The sequence below is a fragment of the Chaetodon auriga genome, chromosome 18 (genome assembly GCF_051107435.1).
Source record: "Chaetodon auriga isolate fChaAug3 chromosome 18, fChaAug3.hap1, whole genome shotgun sequence".
In the NCBI taxonomy this organism is placed as follows: domain Eukaryota; kingdom Metazoa; phylum Chordata; class Actinopteri; order Chaetodontiformes; family Chaetodontidae; genus Chaetodon; species Chaetodon auriga.
In genome coordinates this window covers 3948059-3970443 of record NC_135091.1, presented here as the reverse complement: position 1 = coordinate 3970443, position 22385 = coordinate 3948059, and the positions used below count along the sequence as shown (strand labels likewise).

The following is a 22385-nucleotide window of genomic DNA, read 5'->3' as shown; positions in this document are numbered from 1 at the left end:
AAGGTAAAACTGAATAATGGATTTCATCAATGAACGAACCAAGTGTGCCAAGTGCCACGAAAGCTCCATGGTAACAAAAACAACAGCCTCTTAATGGGTACTTCCTCTGTAATGGTGTGTTCAGACCAAATGTGAGGTGAAGTTTGAATCACACTTGCGTCAATAATGCGACACAAAAGGTTTGGTCTCGGTATTAAATTACAACATTCTTTCCAAGAAATTATTTGGAAACTATGAGGAAGTAAAGGTAGTCATAGTAGTAAAATGGGAGTGATTTAAAGCTGACTCCCACAGAAATGACTCCCGTCCAGTTTCATTTCTGTGTGGTTTTTTTCCACAAATGTCATGCACTGGTCAGGTGGCTGCAGCCAACCAGCGCCCAGAACAGACAGGAGAGATTTAAAAAAAATGAATAAATAAGACGACCAAATGGCTAGTTTTATGTTCAAAATAACAAAAATCGCTTTATTCATATCAGAACTGCCTATTTATATATAAAAACCAAGTGATCTATTGTTATTACGTATGATTACACCCCACCTGATCACTTCTTTCCTGTCCCGTCCTAGTCACGAGATGAATTGTGAAATCCCACAGGATTCTTGAAAAAATGTCTGCTACTGTGAGGAAGTACTGGACCTATAAAATAAAGTGTGATCAACAACTATTCTCTTTAATACTGGAAAAATATACCATATACCAAAGCAAAGCTATATTAAAAGTTTTTAATGAGGCAGTGCAACAAATAGTCAAGCGATTTTTACAAACTATGACTTGTTTGCTTGAATGAAGTGTGAACAGAACCCTAAAATGACCACAGCAGTACATCAAGTCAGTTTCAGTGATATAGCAACTCCACATCTTTCTGGTATCTGTACAAATGCAGCTTCACAGAACACCATGCGGCAGTCAGTAACTGCCAAACTGCAACCTTAAAGGAACAGAAACATTTTCAGAAACTCTTTGCTGATGACTAAATGTTCTGCATGGTCCAAACAGTCACTGCTAATTAGTGAGGGGAAGCTCTTGTTTGTACATCAGTTCAACTGTATGACTTTATAGTTGCAATTTGAGCGCTTACATGAGGAAACAGCTGCATGCAGAAGTCCACAGAGGAACCTCATTATTTTCTCAAGAGGCACGCCATCCTTTTTGGCTTCAAATTTATGGAAAAAGGATTCATTTACAAACAGGATTTTGAGCACAATTATGCTTCAAGACTTGCTGACAGGCTGGTCTAAAATCTAAGGAAGGGCAGGAAGTGTTGACTTTCACAGCGTCCCGCGGTTCAAATCAAAAGCAAATGCTGTAGCTTTAGTTTTATAAAGTGATGGGACAACATCACAAGTGCATTTCTATTCGCCCCCTATATTTGGGTGGTGGAAGGCACGGACAAAACCGAGTTGACTTAACCTAAACCTAAACTATGTGCATGCCTGAACACCACTTTTTTTTTTTTTTTTTTTTTTTTGGGTGGGGGGGCTTGGCTGAACTAACTGTGAAGGTGATAATAATATAATCCTGGCAGTTGCACAGTAGTGTCTTTCTTCATACTAGAGCTTCTTTTTGCTATCATAAAAACAAAACTATTACCAATTGCTGAATAAAAAAAAAAATATAATTTGAACATAAACAAGATTCCTCACTTTAACAGTAATGCTGTTGCCATAAATTACACCCTGTGTGATTGCTAAACTTTGGCTGACACGCAGAAAGAGCAGAGCTTCAGTGGCCACTGGCATTAGACTTGGTTTTTATCATTCATCCTCAAACCACCAACAATCATCTCACAGTTTGATTGTCTACATGGAGAGAGCTTCAGTCTTTCAGGAAAGTGGCTGAAGAGGGAAAATACCATTAAAAATAGCAAACGATTGTGATTTTTTTTGAAAACAACCTTAGTTGGTCAAGATAAGTGGGATAAGTGACATGGCAAAGCTTCGTGAAAGTTGAGATATTTCCAATATAAATTCAAAATGTGTGTCAATATGCCGCCATTGTCACGGATATCAGCTTTGTTTGTCATGATAATATACATTATAATAGAATGTAAATATGTTCTAAAATCATTTAGAGCTACCCTTGGATCCACTGGTCTGCAGCTTTCAGGTGGAAGACAGACTATTCTATTGCATTCAGTTCTATTCATCCATGATTCATCTATGACTTTTTCCCATGAATTGTTTCTCACTAAGATGAAAAAAGGCAGTAGACTACGTCTACACAGCATGGGCAGCTGAAGTGTGTTTTGGTTTGTATGTACAGTCCAGGTGACCCTTCCAGGACCCAGATAAGGCATGAACAAAAGCAACCATCGGGACACATTATACCAATATAGAATAAGGCACATAGAATAGATAAATCATCAATATTTACATAGGATATGGCTCCACACAAACATGCACACAGCCAGTATAAACAAACATCACAGTATTAAAAAACACCAAGACATAACTGCCTACTTTTTGTCTACCAGAACTTTTTTCCTCTTCTCTGCCTTCCCACCTTGTGTTTATCCTTTCCTCCCTTCTCTGTTCCCTTTCATTTCCTCTTCGTTCCACAGTCTGGCAGCCAGGTCAGCAGATTCTATAGTTTGATATGATACAGTAGAATTGCATCAATGTTCTCTGACCACTCCGTAGCTGTCAGACACCCCATAACTATCCAGGAGACCCCGGGATTTTAAAACCATAATGTGCGACTTTGTCCATGATTAATGTAACGTGGTCTCTGTGTTTTTAGCAGTTTGCTGCAGCAAGTTCACAGGCTGCCCTTTGAGCATTATGAATGAAAAGGCAGATTTTTCGTGATTAACGGACACTTTCATACAAAGCTAACAGTCCATTTAGATGGTGGCTCTCGTTTAAATCATGTGACTGTTCATGCATTTTTTACTGCATGCTGTATAAGCTGCACTGGCTCTGAGAAAAAATTCAAATTAGTATTCTCTCACTCCAACCAGCTCCAACAACCAGCTCCTTGTGAATTGTGATGACTAGATATAGACAGAAAACTTGAATATTTGCAAATCAGTCCAATGAAAATTACCATTAAAACTGGGGCTCCTCCAACAGCTACGCCTGCTAACAATGTGCATGATGAAACACATTAAAATTAAACAAGGGATTACAATTCAAAGCTCCAGGAGCAAGGGAGGATGGCGGGAAGGATCCAGGTATTCTAGATGACAAGAGAGACACAGTGGTGAGAAAAGCGAGCGCTCTAGAAAACATTCCCTGGATGTGACAGGCCAGGAAGGTTCTAGAATGTTGCTCAGGAAGTTTAAGAAGCCTGGAGGGTTCTAAAATGTTGGAAGGCTTCTGTAATAGCCGTTGGAATTCTAGAACCCTCCTTTGTGGCAGAAGCCTGGAAAGACTTGTAGAATGCTGGGAGCAGTTCTAGAACAAAGACAATTCTAAGCCGTTGAAGCTGTCAGAGAGATCTAGAATCTTGGGAGCAGTTCCAAAACGTAGAATGTCAGACAGGTTTTGGTAATGGCCCTTGGAATTCTGAAACTCTCGCTTGTAGCTGAGGCTGTCAGGGAGTTCTAGAATGTCAGGGTAGTTCCAATACACGAAAGGTTCTAGAATGTTGGGCAGCAGTTCCCGAACAAAAGAGACGCCATAATTAATATTGTGGGCAGTTCCAGATCCCCTCAAGGCAAACATCCTCTGTCACTGAAGCCACTGGGAGGATGACGTCACAAAATTTTGTAGTATGATTTGGGCAGGGGGACGCTCCACAGGGGGACGCTCCACGGGGGGAGGTTCCAGAAGGTCTGCCTCACCACTGAGGAAAGCTCTAGAACCTGGTGCTGTGGGCGAAGCTGTCAGACATGATGATGTTCTTGTAAAAGTTGTCGGAGCGTGTGGAGCAGTAATCTTTCACCTTGTCGATCATCTGGCTGACAGGGAGGATGGAGGAGGAAGAGGAGTTGGGCTGCACCTCTGATGAGGAGGGGGACGTGGAGACGCACTTAGGGCTGGTCTGGTTGGAGTAACATTTATCTGCATCCACGGGGAAAAAAGACAGGAACACACACAGATTATGACTTGATTATGCAATAATAATTGAACTGTTCAAAGGAAGTATACCAATCATTTCCTTTCATTTAGGCTGTCCCTCATTGTGAAAAGTTGTGTCCAGCACACAGAAAATAGACAACCAGACCTGTATCCTAAGAGCAGAAGTCAGTGAACGGCCAGAGAAAATCTACAATCTGATGGGAAAGACAATTTTGAATTGGAATAAGGGTTAACATTTCCTCCCATATGCAACCTATGTTATTATGTGACCAAAATTCCATACTTGGGTCTCATGATGATGGGTGAGCCAGCTCTATCTGTGGACGAAGGCCATGAGCATTCGGGTTTTGATGTGACCAAGACAATAGCACTTGAAATTCATTCTTGAGGACTGATCAGAGCTGTTGGTATTTTGGGTCAAATATACATGAATTAATTGTCACAACAGTTGTCACCAGGTTTCAATGAATAAAAATGAATAAAACACACTACTTGATGAGGTATGATTGGTACCTCATGTTACTCTTCCGTTGGAGGCTGTCACGTTCTCCATGAGAAACCCAGGGTGAATGGGTTCAAAGGGGTTTTGCTGACCATTTTCAATTCTTTATTTCCATATTCACATGCAATTACAATGCAGTGTTAACCTCTGACTTAAAGCTTGCCAGGCAATCTGCTTAATGTCCAGTGTTTCTCTGTGTTTTTTCTTTTGTCTCTTCCAAATAGTTGTTCGTTTGGTGTTCTTTGCCAGGGCCGTGTAATTATAAAGGGTTTCCGAGCCAACAGATAATACAAGGCCCCGTGATGCCAAACTAGCTCATGTGGAGGATTTTCAACTGCAGCTCTATTTAAAAAGGCATATTTCAATTTCATTTTACACTTGATCCCGAGATCACGTCTCAAAATGTGAGCATACCTGATGTAGAAAGACAACTGCATGTAGGGATATAATGTAGTGATATATTTGGATATCATTCAGACCTTGAAAGTTCTCACCTATTCACATCATGGGCTTAGCTGGAGAGATGCTTTGTTTAAACTTCAGAGACCAGGATGGGAAACATAAGGAAAGATGGGTGGTACATTGATCTGTTGCCAATGAAAACATTAAGAAGCTGAACAGATTCTTTTACTCTAAACTATAATTAAGTTGCTCTCTCTGAAGAGGATTCTGCACCCCATGTAAGTAAGTCCATCTGGCATTACTGACAACATAAACAAAACATCGCAAGTTGTGCAACAGATGACTTATGTGATGTAACATGCGGTATATGGGGTAGATAACATGGTATAAACGCATTATGGAAACTCTAAACAACTCACTACGTGAAGGCAATACAAGCAGCTGGTGCACTGTACAAATAAACACAACATACACTTTTCCAGAAATATGTTCAAGTGTTTACATTATTTCTTCTACACCTTGAAGGGTCCCGAGTGCATCCCCTAAGTTTACCATTCTTTAATGACTCGCAGTAGCGTTAGTACTTGAATTGTTAAGCTAGGAGCTGAACATGTCAGGCTGCTTTCTGACTGACAATTAAACAAAAGCAGCCCCTTCATTCATTTCAATGAGACCCACTGATTTGGCACAATAGGAGTCATCACTTATATCGATTTGCTGGTATTTTGTCCAAATTAACTTAATCATAATCAACCCGTTCTATTACCTGAGAGTATCCGAGATTGCACATCTTTGCGCAATTAACATAATCTGACAACATACTGCATGAGCCAATCAAATATATGCAAAGACACATTCCAGCAGCAAATACAGTAATTTGGTCGACTTGAGAATGTCATTCTAAATTTATGGTAATGTCATTTTAATCAAATTTCCTTGTTTTTGGTTTGGACCAAAAGCTTCAGGAGCAGCCTTCAGAGTTTCACATCATGTAATTTTGTTACAGACACTGAGCCAAAACTTTCCAGCAAAACATATTGGATTTTATGCAAAATCAAGGACAAACTGTCTGTGTGCTGGTCCTCCTTAGCTTGCCTCTGAATCATGCTGCTCAGCCAAAGCCAAAAAGGAGCTCAGTCACTGCTCTTCGTCATTCCCTCTGCATGCCACTAATTAAACAACAAAGGAATGAAACTGACATATTGTCTTGCTCAACATACAGTCACGATTCCCAGCCTCTCTTGCAAACGGTGTACCTATGCAACATGAAGCTGCAGGGTCAAGAGTTAGTCCCCTGCTAACTAACAGTGTCACAACATCTTGGATAATGCCCCTGGCTCCACACAGTAATGTGCAGCTGATCCTGTCCAGGACTTTCAACTTTTGAAATGCCACATGATATCACACCAGGATGTTTCTGTTGTTTCTGTGTCCACTCTAAAACTGTTTCCACCATATTCCCCTCAAATACACTCCAGATTGCACTTTTGGACAGAGATTGAAACTAAGGGGGGTGGAGGGTGTTAGGATTGAACCAGTGTCCAAGTAAAGACCTCTGGAAGCATCAGGTTAACCTCTGGTCATGAACTGAATGTTTTGGGATGGAGGGATTCTCTGACCTCAAACATCTGGAATCTATTCATTGAGAGACTGATGCTGGCGCAGAAACTCTGAGATTTTGTTGACAGACCTCAGACACAGGAAAGATAGGGGAGGAAGAATCCTGCATTCAGTCCATGCTGTCTGCTTCCATTGGAAGTTATGGTCTGCTTAACTTTGGGATACGTTGGAACTGACAGTAGGATGTCATGTACGTTCTTCTGGGAAATTACCGCACAGTTCAGAGTTACCACAAGTTACCAGAACCCTCATATGATCAGACACTGGTTTCCTCACTGTACCCACGATCAGACGGTGCACTCACTCACTCTGGACCCCCTCTTTGGAACAAACTGCCTGATGAAGATGTACCACATGCTACCTGTTCTCTCAGGCTACGTGTAGCCAGAGCCTCCATCTCTTGGACTGTCTGTCTCTCTTGAAGTGTCATTCTACATTCATTCATTATAGATTAGTTTATTTCTTGTACTGTTAACCTATGAAATATACTTTGCATTCTATATCATGTTATCATAAATCCATTCTACCAGCGATGGTGCAACGTCACCGGAAAAACAAACATGTTCGTACAGTGAATGCTAAAATCACATTTATGGCATTTGAGACCTTAAATAAATAAATAATAAATGAGCAACGTCTGATCAGATTTCAAAAGAAAGCTTGCTGAGAAACATTTCAGGTGCTGGTCACAGTTTGGTTAGGGGTTAATAAAAGATCGTGATTTGGGTTAAAATAACTGTGTGAAAGTCCTGTGTGTGATCATCCTCTGAACTCCAGCCTCCACTGCTTGGTAGACTTTCTTGCTCTTTATCCTACCTTTGTCCTTTGCTTCCCTCATTATCGCCCTCTGCTGGTACTGCGCTTTCACCAGATCAAACTCTGCACAGCCAATCAGGCTCAACATACTGTGGACTCTGCAGCAGCCTCACAAAACACATCTTCCTCTGAACAGGATTGAATGAATAAAAATATCCATGTGAATGTTTGGAGGTATAAGGGATTATTAAACTGAACTACTGACCTGAAAGGCAAGCGTTGAGGAGTTGTGCCCTTTTCATTTCTATTCAAATTTCACCAAAACTCAATTAAACGTTTAAGCTTCATTAACATTTACTTTATGCGTTGATGATTGTGCAGATAGCTCGTTAAGTACCCCCTGCTGTGCCTCTTTACTGACTACTGCCTCTACTCTTAATTATCTTAAACATGACAAACTGTTGAAAGGAAGAAAAGGTGGAAACTAAAATCTGGATCCGTTTGCAGATGTTAGGTCATGATTCGTTGTTTTTGTTACGATGCTGCATTTAGCCAAATGCTGACATGAAATGAGACTGCTAAATGTCAGTGTCTTCAGCTTGTCTGGCAGCAGCAGTAAGAAAAGAGAATTTCTATAAAGTTTTACACAATAACTAGCCAAGAAAGCCTGTTCTGCCTTATTTATTCAGTCCATCCTGAGTCAAAGGAATGCATCAAACGAGGGTGCAGCAGAGCCCAGGAGAGAATATGAAGATAAAGGGTTTCGTAGCTGTTTAAATATTTATGCTTTGCATACATTTTTGTTTCTGTTTTATTTAAATATTCTATTCATGATTCAATCCTGATCAGTGTCAATATTGAGGTAAAAAGCATTTTGTTCTGATGAATGACTCATTTAAAAAGTATTCATGTTACTTTACTAATTCATAGAGCGAGACAAGTTGATTTTAACACGGTAAAATGTCCCTCTCAGTGTGTATCTTGGTCACAATTCGTCTCTGGCTTTACTAATTACCCAACAGTAAAAGTAATTACCAATCTTATTACTTTACGTTAGTCAGCTCCTCTCCGCCAAAAGCGCCTTTAAACAACAACAAATTCCACACCAACATGTCTCATATTCAGTAAAACGTGCAGAAATAGACCAGAATTACGGTGTAACAAGCAGCCACCCTACAATTTGGAGGGATTTAGTGACCACTGAGCATAACATTGACTTCACACAGCTCCAGACAGACCAATGCTGGCCAGAAGTCCCTGTGGCCTAGCAGGCTGACCCAAGCCTGCCTTTAACTCGATGGTCTGTCTGTCATCACAATTGGTCGAACACATGTACACATCAACACAACATTGGTGCGTGAGGCCGAGCAGCGTGGAGAAAAAAAGTGGAGGACAAAGAGAAAAGGTGTAGCTGAGAAGGAGAAGATTAAAGGGAGAAAAGCCCGGGAGGAAAGCACGAGCAAGGTAGATGTACTAGCACGGTACAAAACTTCATGATGCTGTTCAGGAAAGCAGCAGATGTGTAAAGATGGAAATAATCTGGAAAATAAAGAGCTGCATTCTGTTTTCTGTCATTGAAAGCATCTCCGGTTCCTTCATGATGATCAACAGTTCCAGTCGACCTCTGAGGGGATCAAGTCCAGTCAGAGCTCTGAGGCTTTGAGGAAAGGTGCAAAACAACGCCCCTGAAAACGACACGGAACAACGTTCATTCCCGTTGCTTTAATTATAGACGTGCAAGTGACTAATTCTTGACGCTGACGGCACAGACTGTTTTTAACTGGTTCGAAAGCCCTTACAGAATACATGGTCTGCTGTGAATGGGGTGAATGTGGATGGATGTCAGATACCCGGCCTGACTTATTATCCCAGTTCGCCTCTGGCTCCACAAGTGTCGACTTCACAGCGAAACAGCGGGACCGACACACCCTCCAACTTTGAACAACGCCAGCCGATGCTTAGATGTGCGATTACAAACACGTGAATAAAAGAACTCGAGTTACTGGGAGTCATATTTCTCCTCTTTTGGTACAGGCTGCCTCCTCACACCTCCTGCTCCTCTGTACGTCTGACAGCTTCACTGAATTTCAAACTGTGATCCACCGGCTATCCTGTCATCTCTCAACTATCCATCCCACTATTCCTTATGGGACTGGAAATATGATGCATTACTTCCCAACACTGCTGAGGAGAGGGGTTAAATCAGAGTCACGCAGCATCAGTGTCATCGGTCATGAAAATGTCAGCTGAGAAAGTCTTTGAGAAGAAGAGAGATTCATGATTCATCCACAGATTTAGAGAATTATAGAAGGCTTTAAAGTGAAAATCTGCAAATCTTCAATATTCTGGACAAGGCAAAGACTTTCTGACAGGGCTTGCGCATAAATTAGCGAGCGCATCGGCAACGCGACAAAGAAGACAAATGTTGTTCTGTCATGCTTGGAATCAAATAAAGTGTTACATCCAGAACTGTCCAGCAGTTTCCCCAGGTGCTCGTGTCTCCGCTTACAACTGCGACAAGCTGATTGAATGATGTCAGGGCTTCACACTCTGAGTCCGAACACAGTGGAGGCTTCCCATCGGACAAATCTGTCTGGAAATGACAACCTGTACTTTACAAGCACCTCTCAGCGGGCTCACTTCATGCAGGACACATGGATCATTAAGCAGCAGAGGTTTGCAAGATCTGCACGAGTGGTTGATTCTGGGGAGGAAATACTGTTATATTAGATTTTTTCTCTTCACAGCACTCACCAATAAACCAATGAACAGTGAATAATGACCTCCGTACACAGTTCAACTGGTTTGATTGTTTTGTTGATTGAACATTGGCCAGTCGGCGAAGAGTTTTTCGAAGCACTGGTCTTTAGTTTCTGTAAAGTTACTCCACATCAAGGAAAGCAGGCGGTAAATCTTCACTCGTTTGCTGTAGCTTTGGCTGTTTACTGAGAAGTGTTTCTGTGTAATGGACGGATGAAATATTTGCAGGCATGACTGTCTGTGTTATTAGTTATGTTTGAGGCGTATCATAAACCTCGTAGTAGCATGTGTGTGTGCGTGCTTGTTTTTGTGTGTATCAAAGAAAGTGCATGCCATGAAAGCCATGGAAGACTTAAAGTGATACAGTACTGGTGTCGAGCTCGGGTTGAAAAATTGCAGATGTTCTCGAGCTGGAGTTTTTAGCCTGTGTAGGACTCTGTTGAGCAGGTTCACACGATAAGTCTTTGGCTGACTCACTGAGTGACTGGGTGATAACTGAGTAACAGTACAAGGAATGACGAGAGAGGATCAGTCTGTTCTGTTTTAATGAGATGCTTGCCTTGCAGAAAGAGATACAGAGAAGAGTTCAGAAGTTCCTGAACAAGGTGCAGCATCCGTCAAATGATGAGGTGGCCAAGCGTTGAACCTTTATCCACGGTGCAGATAGCTTTCAGGCACAGGGAAATATGAAAATATATGGAAAGAGCTCCGATGCATTCAGGAAAGCCAGAAATACATCTGATTAGTGCTGCGTCACGTTGCTGTTCCCTTTAAATTTGGATGTGTTCGGGTTCAACGTGTTTTGGATCTCCTCAGTCTCCTCATGTCTCTTTATTTTAAAATGAATGCATCGACGTCAGGTTAGCGTCGGGTTTCCGCGGGTTCGTTTTGGATTGATTTCAACATTTTTGACCTCTTCAAAGATGTAACATGATCAAAGTGAAACAGTCAGAGATGGACTAGCTTGGTTTTGATTGCCAAAGAACCACAAATTCCCACACACAGTCGATCAATTTTACCCACCTTCACTAGGAAAAATTCAGCCTGAGGACTGAAATGTTGTGAGTGATAGCGGATCGACAGCGTGCAGGATTCCTTTGTTTCTTTCACATCGGGCACATCTGTCGACACCATGAGACTCTGTAGCTAATGCAGTTCGACACACAGGTCTATTCTTTTCCATCTCAAGCAAAGGAAAAAAGGATCAGAGCACAGTGGGTGTGCCAAAAGAGTCTATGTAAGGCCCCCATTGTTTAGCATCTGTAATTGAATCAATATATGCCAATGACACTGTTATGTACACACATGCATACCAGCAGTGTATATGACAGCTGTGTTTTGCATAAAACAGACGACCACATCATGTTATGTTCTCACACAAAGGGAAAGAAGTGGCAGACTTGCGGAATTTAAACATCTGAGCATCATCTTACAGTGAAAGCTTAATTGAATATGTACACAATGGTACTTCAAACTTGCACCATGATCCAACTTGCCATATGGTTTGAATAACCCATTTGTACTTCTTCCTTGGAATATCACACCAGCTTCAGCCTACAAGAGGTTTGTGCCAAGCAGCTGATCTGTTGGTATAAAAAAAGAAGACATGAGGGGAAGTACTGGGCTAACTTCATACTGGGGAATATGTCTCAATTCAGCCAAGTCCAGAATTAGCAACTGAACACGAAGGCCATCCTATTGTACCTAGTGTCTCTCATCCCACCACTATAAGCTCATTGAATGGCTCATTGCAGTTCTGGGATCACCAAGTGCAACAGGCTTATATACAGTTGTTTTTTTGGAAACTGCTCAACTATGCAGCTCTATGGATGGAGGAATAAGCTATATCAGGCCGTGGCTACACAAACCTTGTCAGCAGGATAAAATTAGCTTTTATTTACACATTTATAAAAAGAATAAAACCAGATAACAGATACAAAACAGATGTGACAGAGCCATCCAGAAGCCACACTTAAACAACAACTGCCGTTGGTTTTGGCCTCTTCAGGGAAACTGCCCCCCAAAAAGACAAAGATAAACTGTCCTTCCTGCCAATTCTTCTTGTCAGTTAACAGGCAGTTTAGTGCTTTTGACAGGACTGAACAGCCCCCTCAGACTTGTATCAGCCATACAAATACCTCTGAGAATTCCACATTTGGAAAAATTGACTGTGCTTATGTAATAATACTCAAAGTCTAACCGCACGTTTGTTTATTTGGCAACGCAGAACGAGCATATAAACACAGCAGAGTCAGAACAAACACCCTGCTGGGACTGTGCAGACACACGTGATGATATATGAAGAGTGACACGAGCTCCCATTCCTGTGACTCTTGGACACTTAAACATAAGATATTCACACATATAGATACACTGGGGCGTACCAATACTGGACATTAAGGCTGTGTGTGGTCCACAGACCGAAGGACTGCCACAGCGACAACACGTCAAGATTTACAGCAGCACTCATCAACGCTGAACAGATTCCTCTGTGATGAAGTGAATCTACAATCCACATGTTTCCCTTCGTCAGGCCTTGAGGAGCATTAACTTTGGAAGCGTCTACGTTCCCCCTGCAGCTCATCACTACTGTTTCAAATCATTAAATCATCTGATAATGCAGAGGTCGCTTTAACATGCTTTCCACTGCAGATGCCCCTCTGCTTCAATTTCTTCTACCTGTGTTGTGGTTGAGGGACAGCATTGTCGTCTGCGTGTCACATCCATGTGCAGTTTTTCATAATTAGACAGTAAGGTTCAATGGCAACAGCCAGCTCAGGTGAAAGGTGAAAGGGCATTTAAGTGTTAAGTCTCTTCAACGGCAATGGTTCACAGTCCATCTCTTTATTTAACCATGGCCACAGTCTCTCCCTTAACCGAATGATTTTAGTTGCCTGAACTTCACCACAAGATACTGCAGAAAAATGTTGGTGGTGAGATCTCTGCAGATATGTACGCTAGAAAAAAGTGCCTTTTGTTTTCCCCCCAAAAAATATCAATGGATATAATGACTGTGTGTAATACAACCCCGAATCCAAAAAAGTTTGGACGCTGTGTCAAACTTAAGTAAAAACAGAATGCAATTGTTTGCAAATGAACTGTGTTCATGGTACAAAGTGTTCTGAGCTGTAACCTCCTTTGTCCAGTCATGTGTTCACAAAGTGGTGAACGTCGCTTCATCCTCGCTTGTGAGCGACTGAGCCTTTCCAGGATGCCCCTTTCATACACAATCATGATCCTCTCACCTGTCACCAATCAACCTGTTCACCTGTGGAATGTTCCAAACAGGTGTTTTTGGAGCGTTCCACATCTTTCCCAGTCTGTTGTTGCTCCTGTCCCAACTAGTTTGAAACATGTTGCAGCATCAAATTCAGAATAAGCAGATTTTTACAAAAACCAGTGAAGCTGACGAGGTCAAACATTAGAATATATTGTCTTTGGACTGTTTTCACATTCTGTTTTACTGATCGTTTACACAGTGTCCCAGCTTTTTGGGGATCAGGGTTGACAGATTGATGATGGCTGCATAGATATTTTATCCCTGGGTGTAAATTCGCAGGTCGCAGCAGCAGCAGCAGCACACAAACAACCCACACGGCACAAAGAACAGAGACAGAACAAATGTACTCAAGTGGAGCATTTAGCAGCTGAAGAAGCAGATTTTTCCCTCAGGAGCTGGTAGAGACCAAACACAGAGCTAAAAGAATACTGGACTCACCAGGTGGACTCAGACACCACTTGGAAATAAGGAAGCGCATACAGTAACCTGCACTGTGGGCTAAAATTCAGTCTCATAGTTAAATGTGGTCACCTGGTAGAAACGCTCAGAGTGCGAATGTTTGACGTGGAAAAGCTGCAGCTGAGACAATGTAAAAAGAAGTTTTCATGACAGTTTTGGGGTCACCTGGTCCCCATATGACCCCTCAACAGAAATCTGTTTCAAACTGGCCGAGCGTCGGCTAATTCAACTCTGGTGATCGTCCACTATTTCCAAAATTCTGACTACTTCACGGACATACAATACTCTGTGTGAGTGTGTGTGTGTGTGTGTGTGTGTGTGTGTGTGTGTGTGTGTGTGTGTGTGAGGTGGGGAAGTCCAGCACTCAGTGTGCTGCACTTGTTTCTTTTGATGTCAGAGAATCAACGTTAGAAGACAAAGCTTGATAAAATCCTTTGCAGCTGTGCAAGTTGGAGAATTATTCAGCATTGGCAGCAATAAAATCATAGAACCTCTTTGATTTCTACAACTGGCCATAAAAATTAATCCCTTTGGCACAAGGAACAAAAAAACAAAACAAACCTGGTTTGTCAAATTTGTCAATGACCAAAATTTGAATAAGATGGATTTTCCTCCCATAAAACACAGAAATGTATTACATCATTTGTGCAGAGATAAAGTCCAACTGAAGTGTACAATTATTCATTCCTTTAACCTGTCAAAACCACGTCATAGTGCTTAAGTTTAACATTAATGTGCTTTGTTATTTTTTCAAAGGAATTTTTGTTTAAAACCCTCAACAATAAATCTGAAATTCTTCTTTATCCCATGAGCCCCTGAGGCCCGAGCACATGTTCGATTGACAGCTGAGCGGGGAACAGAGAAACAACATAAACTAACTTGAGTTGATGAAGACTACAACATTTAGGATCTGCCATCTGCAGGTTACAAGTGTTTGACCGAGAGCCGCTTAGCTGTCTGACCAGGTTAACTGGCACCAGTGCAGGCTGCCTGGCAGCTCGTTCAGAAAGCAAATCTGCAGGAAAGGCGAGTTTGTGTTTGGAGATGAGGAGATATTCTCAGGGGAGCTAATGTGGTTACTTAAGGGTCTGAGGCTTTGGGGTGCCCCGGTGGTACAGCGTGTATTTTTGGCAGGAGGCGCCGTCACAAAACAAAACAAAACAGCAGAAACAAAGCTGAGGAAAACCCTCCGCCTGGACCCGAGAACAGCAGACTCAAGAAACTAAAGACTCTCTTATCTGGTTTTTAATCAGGGCTAATTCAATTTTGCTGAATGCCGCAGCAGAAAAATACAAATTTAATTTAATTTCAGTAGGACTTTAACTTTGAAATAACTGCTGGGACAAGACAAAAAAAGAATGTAAGTATATACTTCTTTTAAAACTGAGAAATATCTGTTAATTATCTGCTAACGTTTCCAAACATTTCTGACTTCTGATGGAATAAAAAGGCAAGAAAAACACCATTAGACTCTCAAACCTTCAGGAAATGTGCACTAAAGGTTTTCCTTTCTGCCTGCTGAAGCATCTTTATTTTCTTGCATGGATCAATGTCACGTTTTCAGTCGTGATCTCAGGACACGTGAAACCAAACTGCCTCCAGTTCCTTGCTGGAACTAAACTAGAATTACCACCTCACAGCTGTTTGCCTTTGCCAACCAGTCAAGTTGCAAGTTCCACGTTTATCCAGACTCACAGATGGAGACTTTGAAGGTATTTAATAAAAAGTATTTATTACATTTTTTGGCCAAATGGAAGTTCTAACTATATTGATTGATTCCAGTGATCATCACAAGGTGCAACAACAATCACCTGAGGCTCAATACCAGCACAGCCTGTGGTGGACTACCAGCAGCATGAAGATCTAAACAATCAGCACCGTTTGAAGGTGGACGTCCAAGATTAGAGTCACCGATTCAGCATCTGAACAAATGTGAAACACGGTCACAGTCTGCCTTCTGTTCCTGAGTTATGGTGTTGAATAGCGGCCAGTTTGTGGGATATTTTGTCGTTCTTGAGTTAACGAGAAGAAATTCCCTCAAGGTGTTCCTGAGATATCACGTTCACAAGAATCTCTACATCCATACGGACGGACAACCTGAGCACATGATCCCTCTGGCCGTGGCTGTCGCCGAGCGGAAGCTTAATAATGCTGCGTTTTGCGCCGTGATTTAGTGAACAGATGTTAAATCTGACTGAGTGAGAATAATTTGGTCTCAGCGGGATCTTATTACGCTGTGTAATATTTGTTTGACTTTATATTCCCGTCTGCCAGCATAATCCTCAACATTTGGCCTTAATTCTAACAAGGAACCCCAAATTACTACATCCATTATGGTCTTTGATGTGAACTACAGCGTTAGCCTGTTGTTACTCTGCTCTTATTAAAAATACAAACAAATCAAAGTTAAAGGAGGCAGATGTTAGCTTGGATGCAGTCGGTCATGGCGTGCTTGTTTTTGCACCCTGAGGCGCTCTGAGTGGGTGGAGTTATTTTAGTCATGTGTCAATGGGTGAAAACGGAGCCTCCTCCCACTCAGTGTGTCTCAGGCTGGGAAGATGGCGTGAACTTGTGTGACATTACATCACAGTGACCAGCCAATCACAACACACAGTGGCTGCTTTCCCAGAATGTCTGCCAGCAAAGACATCAAGTTTGAGATTTCTTCTGTCTTCTTGTTTAGTGGAAATTAAACAGAAATGTTGAATTTAAATCCGAATCCACTTTGACCACAGACATTTTGGGAAACACAGAGCGGATCACACGATGCTGGAAGCAGGAAGTCAATCAGCCAATCAGCTTTAGCTTTACCTCCACGGGTCCTCCTTTCTTGCTATTGGTTGGAAGAGCTTTCTACACACCAAACACAGAGGTAGATACATGAACATGACAGGTGAGAAGATATTACAGAATCTCCCGAAGTGACAAACCTGAAATCAGTGCAGAGAAACAGGAACAGGAATCATGTTTACATGCAGACTAGAGACTACAGACTAATACAGACTACAGAGAGAATTTGCTAAAAATGTAAACAAATACAAGCTAAACCTTTTGCTGACAACGACAGTAGACTTCCTGTTTACATCTCCCAAAGCATTATGGGAAAAGTTAATACAGTTAATTCAATGTCAAGAGTAAATGTACCTGTGAGAGGAGATTCACAGTAATTTAAAGGATCATTCAGTTTTATGAACATTTACTTTTAGGTTTATTTTGTTGTTGTTTTTCAAAACAAAATGTCCCGGCCAAAACTAAAAGAAATAAGCAAAACTGAAATTTCAAAATAAATCCAGCGTCAGGTTTTGCTTCAGGACAGTCTGAGTCTGCATGTAAACACGTTTACTCACGTACTCATCAACTTCAGGAATACGTATAATTAAAGCAATAAAGAGAAATGACCCTGAGCTGCAGCAGCTGTGCAGAAATCATCGCACTCATACGCGTCCTCTCTAAATCTAATTCCCTCCCGTGATTCGCCTGCCCGTGTGCGTCTCACCTGTGTTGCTGTGTCGCTTGGTGAACGGGTTGAGCGTCGCTTTAGCTTTGGAGGTCCAGTTGGCGGTGCTGGAGCCGAAGGAGCTGGAGGACAGAGACTTGCCCAGGTTGTCTGAGCTCACCTTCTTCGTGTTGTTGGTGGCCGTCTTACTCCAGTCTGCAACACAAACACAATGATCAGCAGCCCCTCCTGGTCGGAGTGTTGGCCTCCTGTATGTTTACTGTGGAACTTTGTTCCATCTTGGACTCCGTCTTTGTTCCCTTTCACCTCTCTGCTTCCCATCATCCGACCTTCCCTCCACATCTATTCCTCCACCTTCTCTCCATCTTTCACTCACTCCTTCAGTCCCTCTTTCATTCTTTAACCTTTGGTCTTTGTCTCCCTTCCCATCTTCTTCCCCCTCCACCAATATGGAAGGCTGTCATGAACAATCATACAGACATCAGTGATACAGAACAGATGTGCACAATTATATTTAATAGCAGATGGGTTTGAGACGTCAGGGCCCAGTTTCATGTGTCTGCAGTTTCAAAATGTCCTGAATTAACAAACAGTTAATGATGACATTGAGAATCACCAGAAATGCTCTGTGAGGCTTACTGTGGCGCAGTGGTGCTTTGACTTGAATGCTAAATGTTAACAAGGACAATATGCTGATATTAAGCTGATGTAACGTTCACCATCTTAGTTGTCATGTCAGCATGCTAACGCTTCGAGGAAACACGAGGTACAGCTGAGAATGATGGGAGTGTCTTTCGTTTTGCATGTTTTTGGTCATCAACAAAAGTATCTGATGCATTAACATGTTAAATTATGGTGTTAGAGGATCACCAAACTTATCATGATTAATCCTGATGGGAACACAAAAGTCTGAACCACATTTCATAACAATCCATCCAATAGCTGTGACGCAATTTCATTCATAGCCACAGAAGTCAACCTCATGGTGGTGTTACAGGGAAAGTCAAAGGAACCAAAGTAATTGCAATTCATGCTGACGGGAACGCGAATGCCTGAAATCAAGTCAAGTCAAGTCTGTCTTTTTTTTTTTTTGTAAGCTAAGAATCAAAAATAGGTTTCCTCAAGGGGCTTCACAATCTGTGCAGCAGACGACATCGACTGTTCTCAGACCCTCAATTCAGAGGAGGAAAGACTCCTTTAACGGGGAAAAAAAGGAAGACAGCTCGGGCCGAGCAACCAGGACGAATACTGTGTGCAGAAGAGATAAATCCCCCACAATTTATTCAGATTTTGATGCAGAAATACACATATACAGCGTGTAGACGGTAAAACGTCAGTGAAGAGTATGATTCAGGAGGCCGTTAGGCGGCGTTGGGCGTTGTCAGATTTGAATTTATGGCGCCCTGTTGAAGAGCTGCTGAACTATTTCAGTCTGGACCAAAACTGTGGACCAGCTGACAGATGTTACCGCTGTTTGTCTTAACACGCTGTTCACTACATACTTAACTGTTCTATGATGGACAGATTGATAATATACAAACACTGAACAGCGTCAGCTCGAATATTACCTTCAGGCTGAAACACGCTGCTCGCTGTCGAGCAAACTCAGTCACTCTGCTTGTTGGCACATGGGCGGATATTACGTGCTGTTCAGTACAGCACTAATAACAGTCAGTAAACACTGATCCTTTAGCTCGGAGGTGAATGATATCTCTTACTTTACTGCACGGCTGATTTAACAAAAAATCTGCATGCATGATTTTATGAGTAAAGCACAGATGAATATATTAGAAATGCATTTACATGAACTCTGAGCCTTCACTGCGCAGCGCTGCAGTACAGGACAACCACATCTAAAGTGCACCTGGAGGATGATGCCTTTTATCTTCTTTTATTAGCTGCGGAGCCGAGCTGTCTTAGGTTCAGGTTTTAATAAAGTGTCTTCTGTTTTTTTTTTTCTGCTGCTGTGGGAATCTGGCAGGAGTCCCGCAGACAGATTTGACAGGACTCCTGTGGAGAGATGTGAATGAGCTTTATTGTTCTGCTCTGAACCTTCGAGATGAGCCCAGGACAAACAAACACAGAGACAGACAGACAGACAGGTGGACAGACAGATACCTGAGTTGTCTGACAGCCTGAACCGTCCACAGCAGAGGTATCTCCTCCACTGCTTCTGGACGTTTTCTTTCAAGGCACAGTGGAAGATAAATATGAAGAGGCCTGCAGAAAGAAAGAAAGAAAATCAGCTTTACAGCGTTTGTCTGCATCTTTGTCCAATTTTTAAACAGTCTTCATGCGGACTTGTTAGATAATGTACATGCTTACAGCTCATAAACTCCCATTATGATGCAAATGCAAGAAGTACATGAAGGATACAGGAAATGAGCTTTTAGCTACATTTGGTACAATACATACATGGTGCACTGTCCTGACTAAACAAATGAAATGAACAAGTTTTACAACAAACAGGTTGAAGACAAAAACATGAAAGATAACATCAATTCAAATAGAGCACCTACATCCACGCGGCTCTACGTCCATTAAAAGAGATTTAAACTGATTAAAAGAGAACAGCTTGTCTAGTTTGACAAGTTTCTGCAGGTTGTTCCATTTGTGTGGTTTATCGTAATTTACAGCCAGATTCTAAGACTCTGTATAGACACGGTGATCCTCGAGGACCACATAAGTGCAGCGCCAGCTTGATTTATAGTGAAGAAGACGTGAGACACACTCGGGTAGTTTGCTAAGAAGAGCTTCAAACTGTGGATAATCAGAAAGCCGCGCTGTCTCTCCTCACTGCTACCAACCAGTCTTCCTACACAGTGACATCGATGTGCTCTGAAACTCCAGTCCTGAAAGTCCTTCGTTCCCTTTGAAGGACTGAGTTCATTAATCTAGCAGCATTAAACAGCGAGGCATTAAACACTTCAAGGTTCGTAAAATGCTTCAGTGAAAAAGATCTGACTGCCAGGTTTGTTTGCCCAGCAAGGTGCACCATGATGATAGGGCACAGGGAGGAGATCTGGCATTTTCACCTGCATAACGGATCACATATGCTCTTCGCAGCTGAGACGGTGGAACCTTGAACAGTTTCCCGGGGTGAGAATGAACTATGTGATATGATTGACTGATTTACAGAACTGTGCAGAGACATAAATTTGACGATATGGCATTTTGATTAACAGTAAGACATCTGCTACGCTGCTGATGAAAATATGCCAGTCAGCGGGAGATTGACTTTGACGCCTTTGCGCCAGACAGCATCTCTAACACATAACATATCCCCAATTTCCAAACAGAACCAAGGATTTTTTCTGAGTTTCTAAAAAGGGGCATGCTTAAATGTTTTCATAAAAACCAACTCTGGCTCAGAAATCGTCTAATATCACTGTAATAAACAAAAGACAAAAACATTTGTTCAGAAAAGTGTTTGAAATTCCTTCTGACAGCGATCCGTGGTTTGGATCTTTGCACCGTCAACGATGCGTGCTACTGGGCAGCGGAGGCTGAAGTCAGGAGGGAAAAACCCCGCTGGATTTAAAACGCTGTTTCAGATAATATCTAAGAGTGTGGCCTCTCTGTATTTGTTGGATCTGGTCGAGTGGGGGAGGGAGGAAACGAGCTGCGTGAGGTTGGATTCAACTGGTGTTAAGATGGAGGTTGTTGACCAGGACAGAGACCTGCAGAGAGACCTTGAAGGAGCTGTTGATGCTTGACGATTTTCTACTGAACTGTAAAGGTTGTCAAGGCAAAATACTCATTGTGGAGCCTCAAACGAGTGTTTTTGCCCACGTGGAGTGTCTACTCCAAGCGTCTACTGAAAGTCAACGAGTCCAGTTACCTTGCAGCGAGTTGAAGATGGAGAAGAGGTACATGAAGGCCAGGTTGACGGGCCCCCAGGCGAACAGAGCGAAGCCCCACGTCATCCCCAGCAGGAAGGTGAGGCTGACGACGCTCCGCAGGTTTCGTAGAACCTGGATCACAAAAGAAGAGCGTTCACTGTTTTAGTGGGCATCTCTAACTTTCCCTCTTGTCTTTTCTGTCCTCCCAATGGATTTTGCTTCGCTCGGTGGCAACTAACAGTGAATAAGAGGTCCGTGTCTCGCATCGTCAGGCGGGTTGCAGCTAAATCAGAATCAGGTGCTTCTCAGCTTGAGGACGGAAAACTTCCAAGAGAAAATGGGACTGGAGCGCGTTGACAGTGAACATAAAACATTTCCACACTGCTTTGTCTCCATTACAGTCATTTTGACTCTGATGGAGACGCAGCGGGGTGGAACTGTTCGTCTGTGTGCACTATTTAATGCTCCACTGTGCTCTGGTGCCCTTTACTCTCAGACGTGAATACCATCCTCGTTAAACAAAGATGAGATTTCAGACAGAAATTAAATCGCTGTTGAAATCGCCTTTTCTTTGTTAATCTGTTGTGGCTAATGCTGCTCATGCTAACTAAAGATATAGCACACACGAGGACTCTCAACACTGCTGGCCGAAGGCGAGGTGCAGGTCCGAGGAAACTCCTTTCACTGGAACATTTACCTCCTCTCGCAGCGTGCGGTTGCTGCGTTTGCCGTTGCGGCCGCAGATCTGCAGCATCACCACGATGAACATGGCCACGTTCAGCAGAAACACCAGGCAGAAGTAACCGACGCAGGTGGTGTAGAAGACGACCGAATTCTGGATCCAGCAGCTGAGGAGAGGACACGCAAACCACCTGTTAGCTTGATGTAAACACTTCACTGGAGTATCCTTAAACTCTTAAAGGTTAATACCAGAGTGGAAGACAAACTTCCTGATGACACGCACAAATCACACAGGGTGAGACTTTTTTTTTTTCCAGTCGATGAAAAGGCTCTGAAACAACTTTTTTTAGTCACAATGTGCATGAATCAAACTGAACAGAATGCTCATAATCCACTCCCAAACAGATTTGGACATTCTGACCTTAAACTTGTTGAAGATCTGTTTTCAACATCCGTCTTCTTGAGTCTTTCTTGGAATGTTCCAGAGCAACAGATGCTGACTACAGATGGCAATTCTGATTGTTTTCATTTGAACAAAACCTTAACTGACAATAATGAACCAGAACTGAATAAGTTTGTTTAATAATGTGCTTGAATTTAT

The 22385-nt window shown here is 42.3% G+C and overlaps 1 protein-coding gene across 3 annotated transcripts in view; it reads right to left on the bottom strand.

The window, feature by feature from the left end:
• Window positions 1-492: 492 nt before the first annotated feature.
• The window catches only part of adgrg6 (adhesion G protein-coupled receptor G6), an 87055-nt gene continuing 65162 nt past the window's right edge, over window positions 493-22385 (bottom strand). For 2 of the 3 annotated variants that reach the window (XM_076757154.1, XM_076757156.1), the window contains 5 exons: window positions 21801-21951; window positions 21103-21235; window positions 19380-19481; window positions 17301-17456; window positions 493-4007 (listed from right to left, as the gene is read on the bottom strand). In XM_076757154.1, the coding sequence (XP_076613269.1) occupies window positions 3802-4007; window positions 17301-17456; window positions 19380-19481; window positions 21103-21235; window positions 21801-21951 (748 nt within the window). In that variant the 3' untranslated portion in view covers window positions 493-3801. Of the gene's footprint in view, window positions 4008-16615; window positions 16658-17300; window positions 17457-19379; window positions 19482-21102; window positions 21236-21800; window positions 21952-22385 lie in introns of all 3 variants that reach the window. The other variant, XM_076757155.1, reaches the window with a different exon arrangement.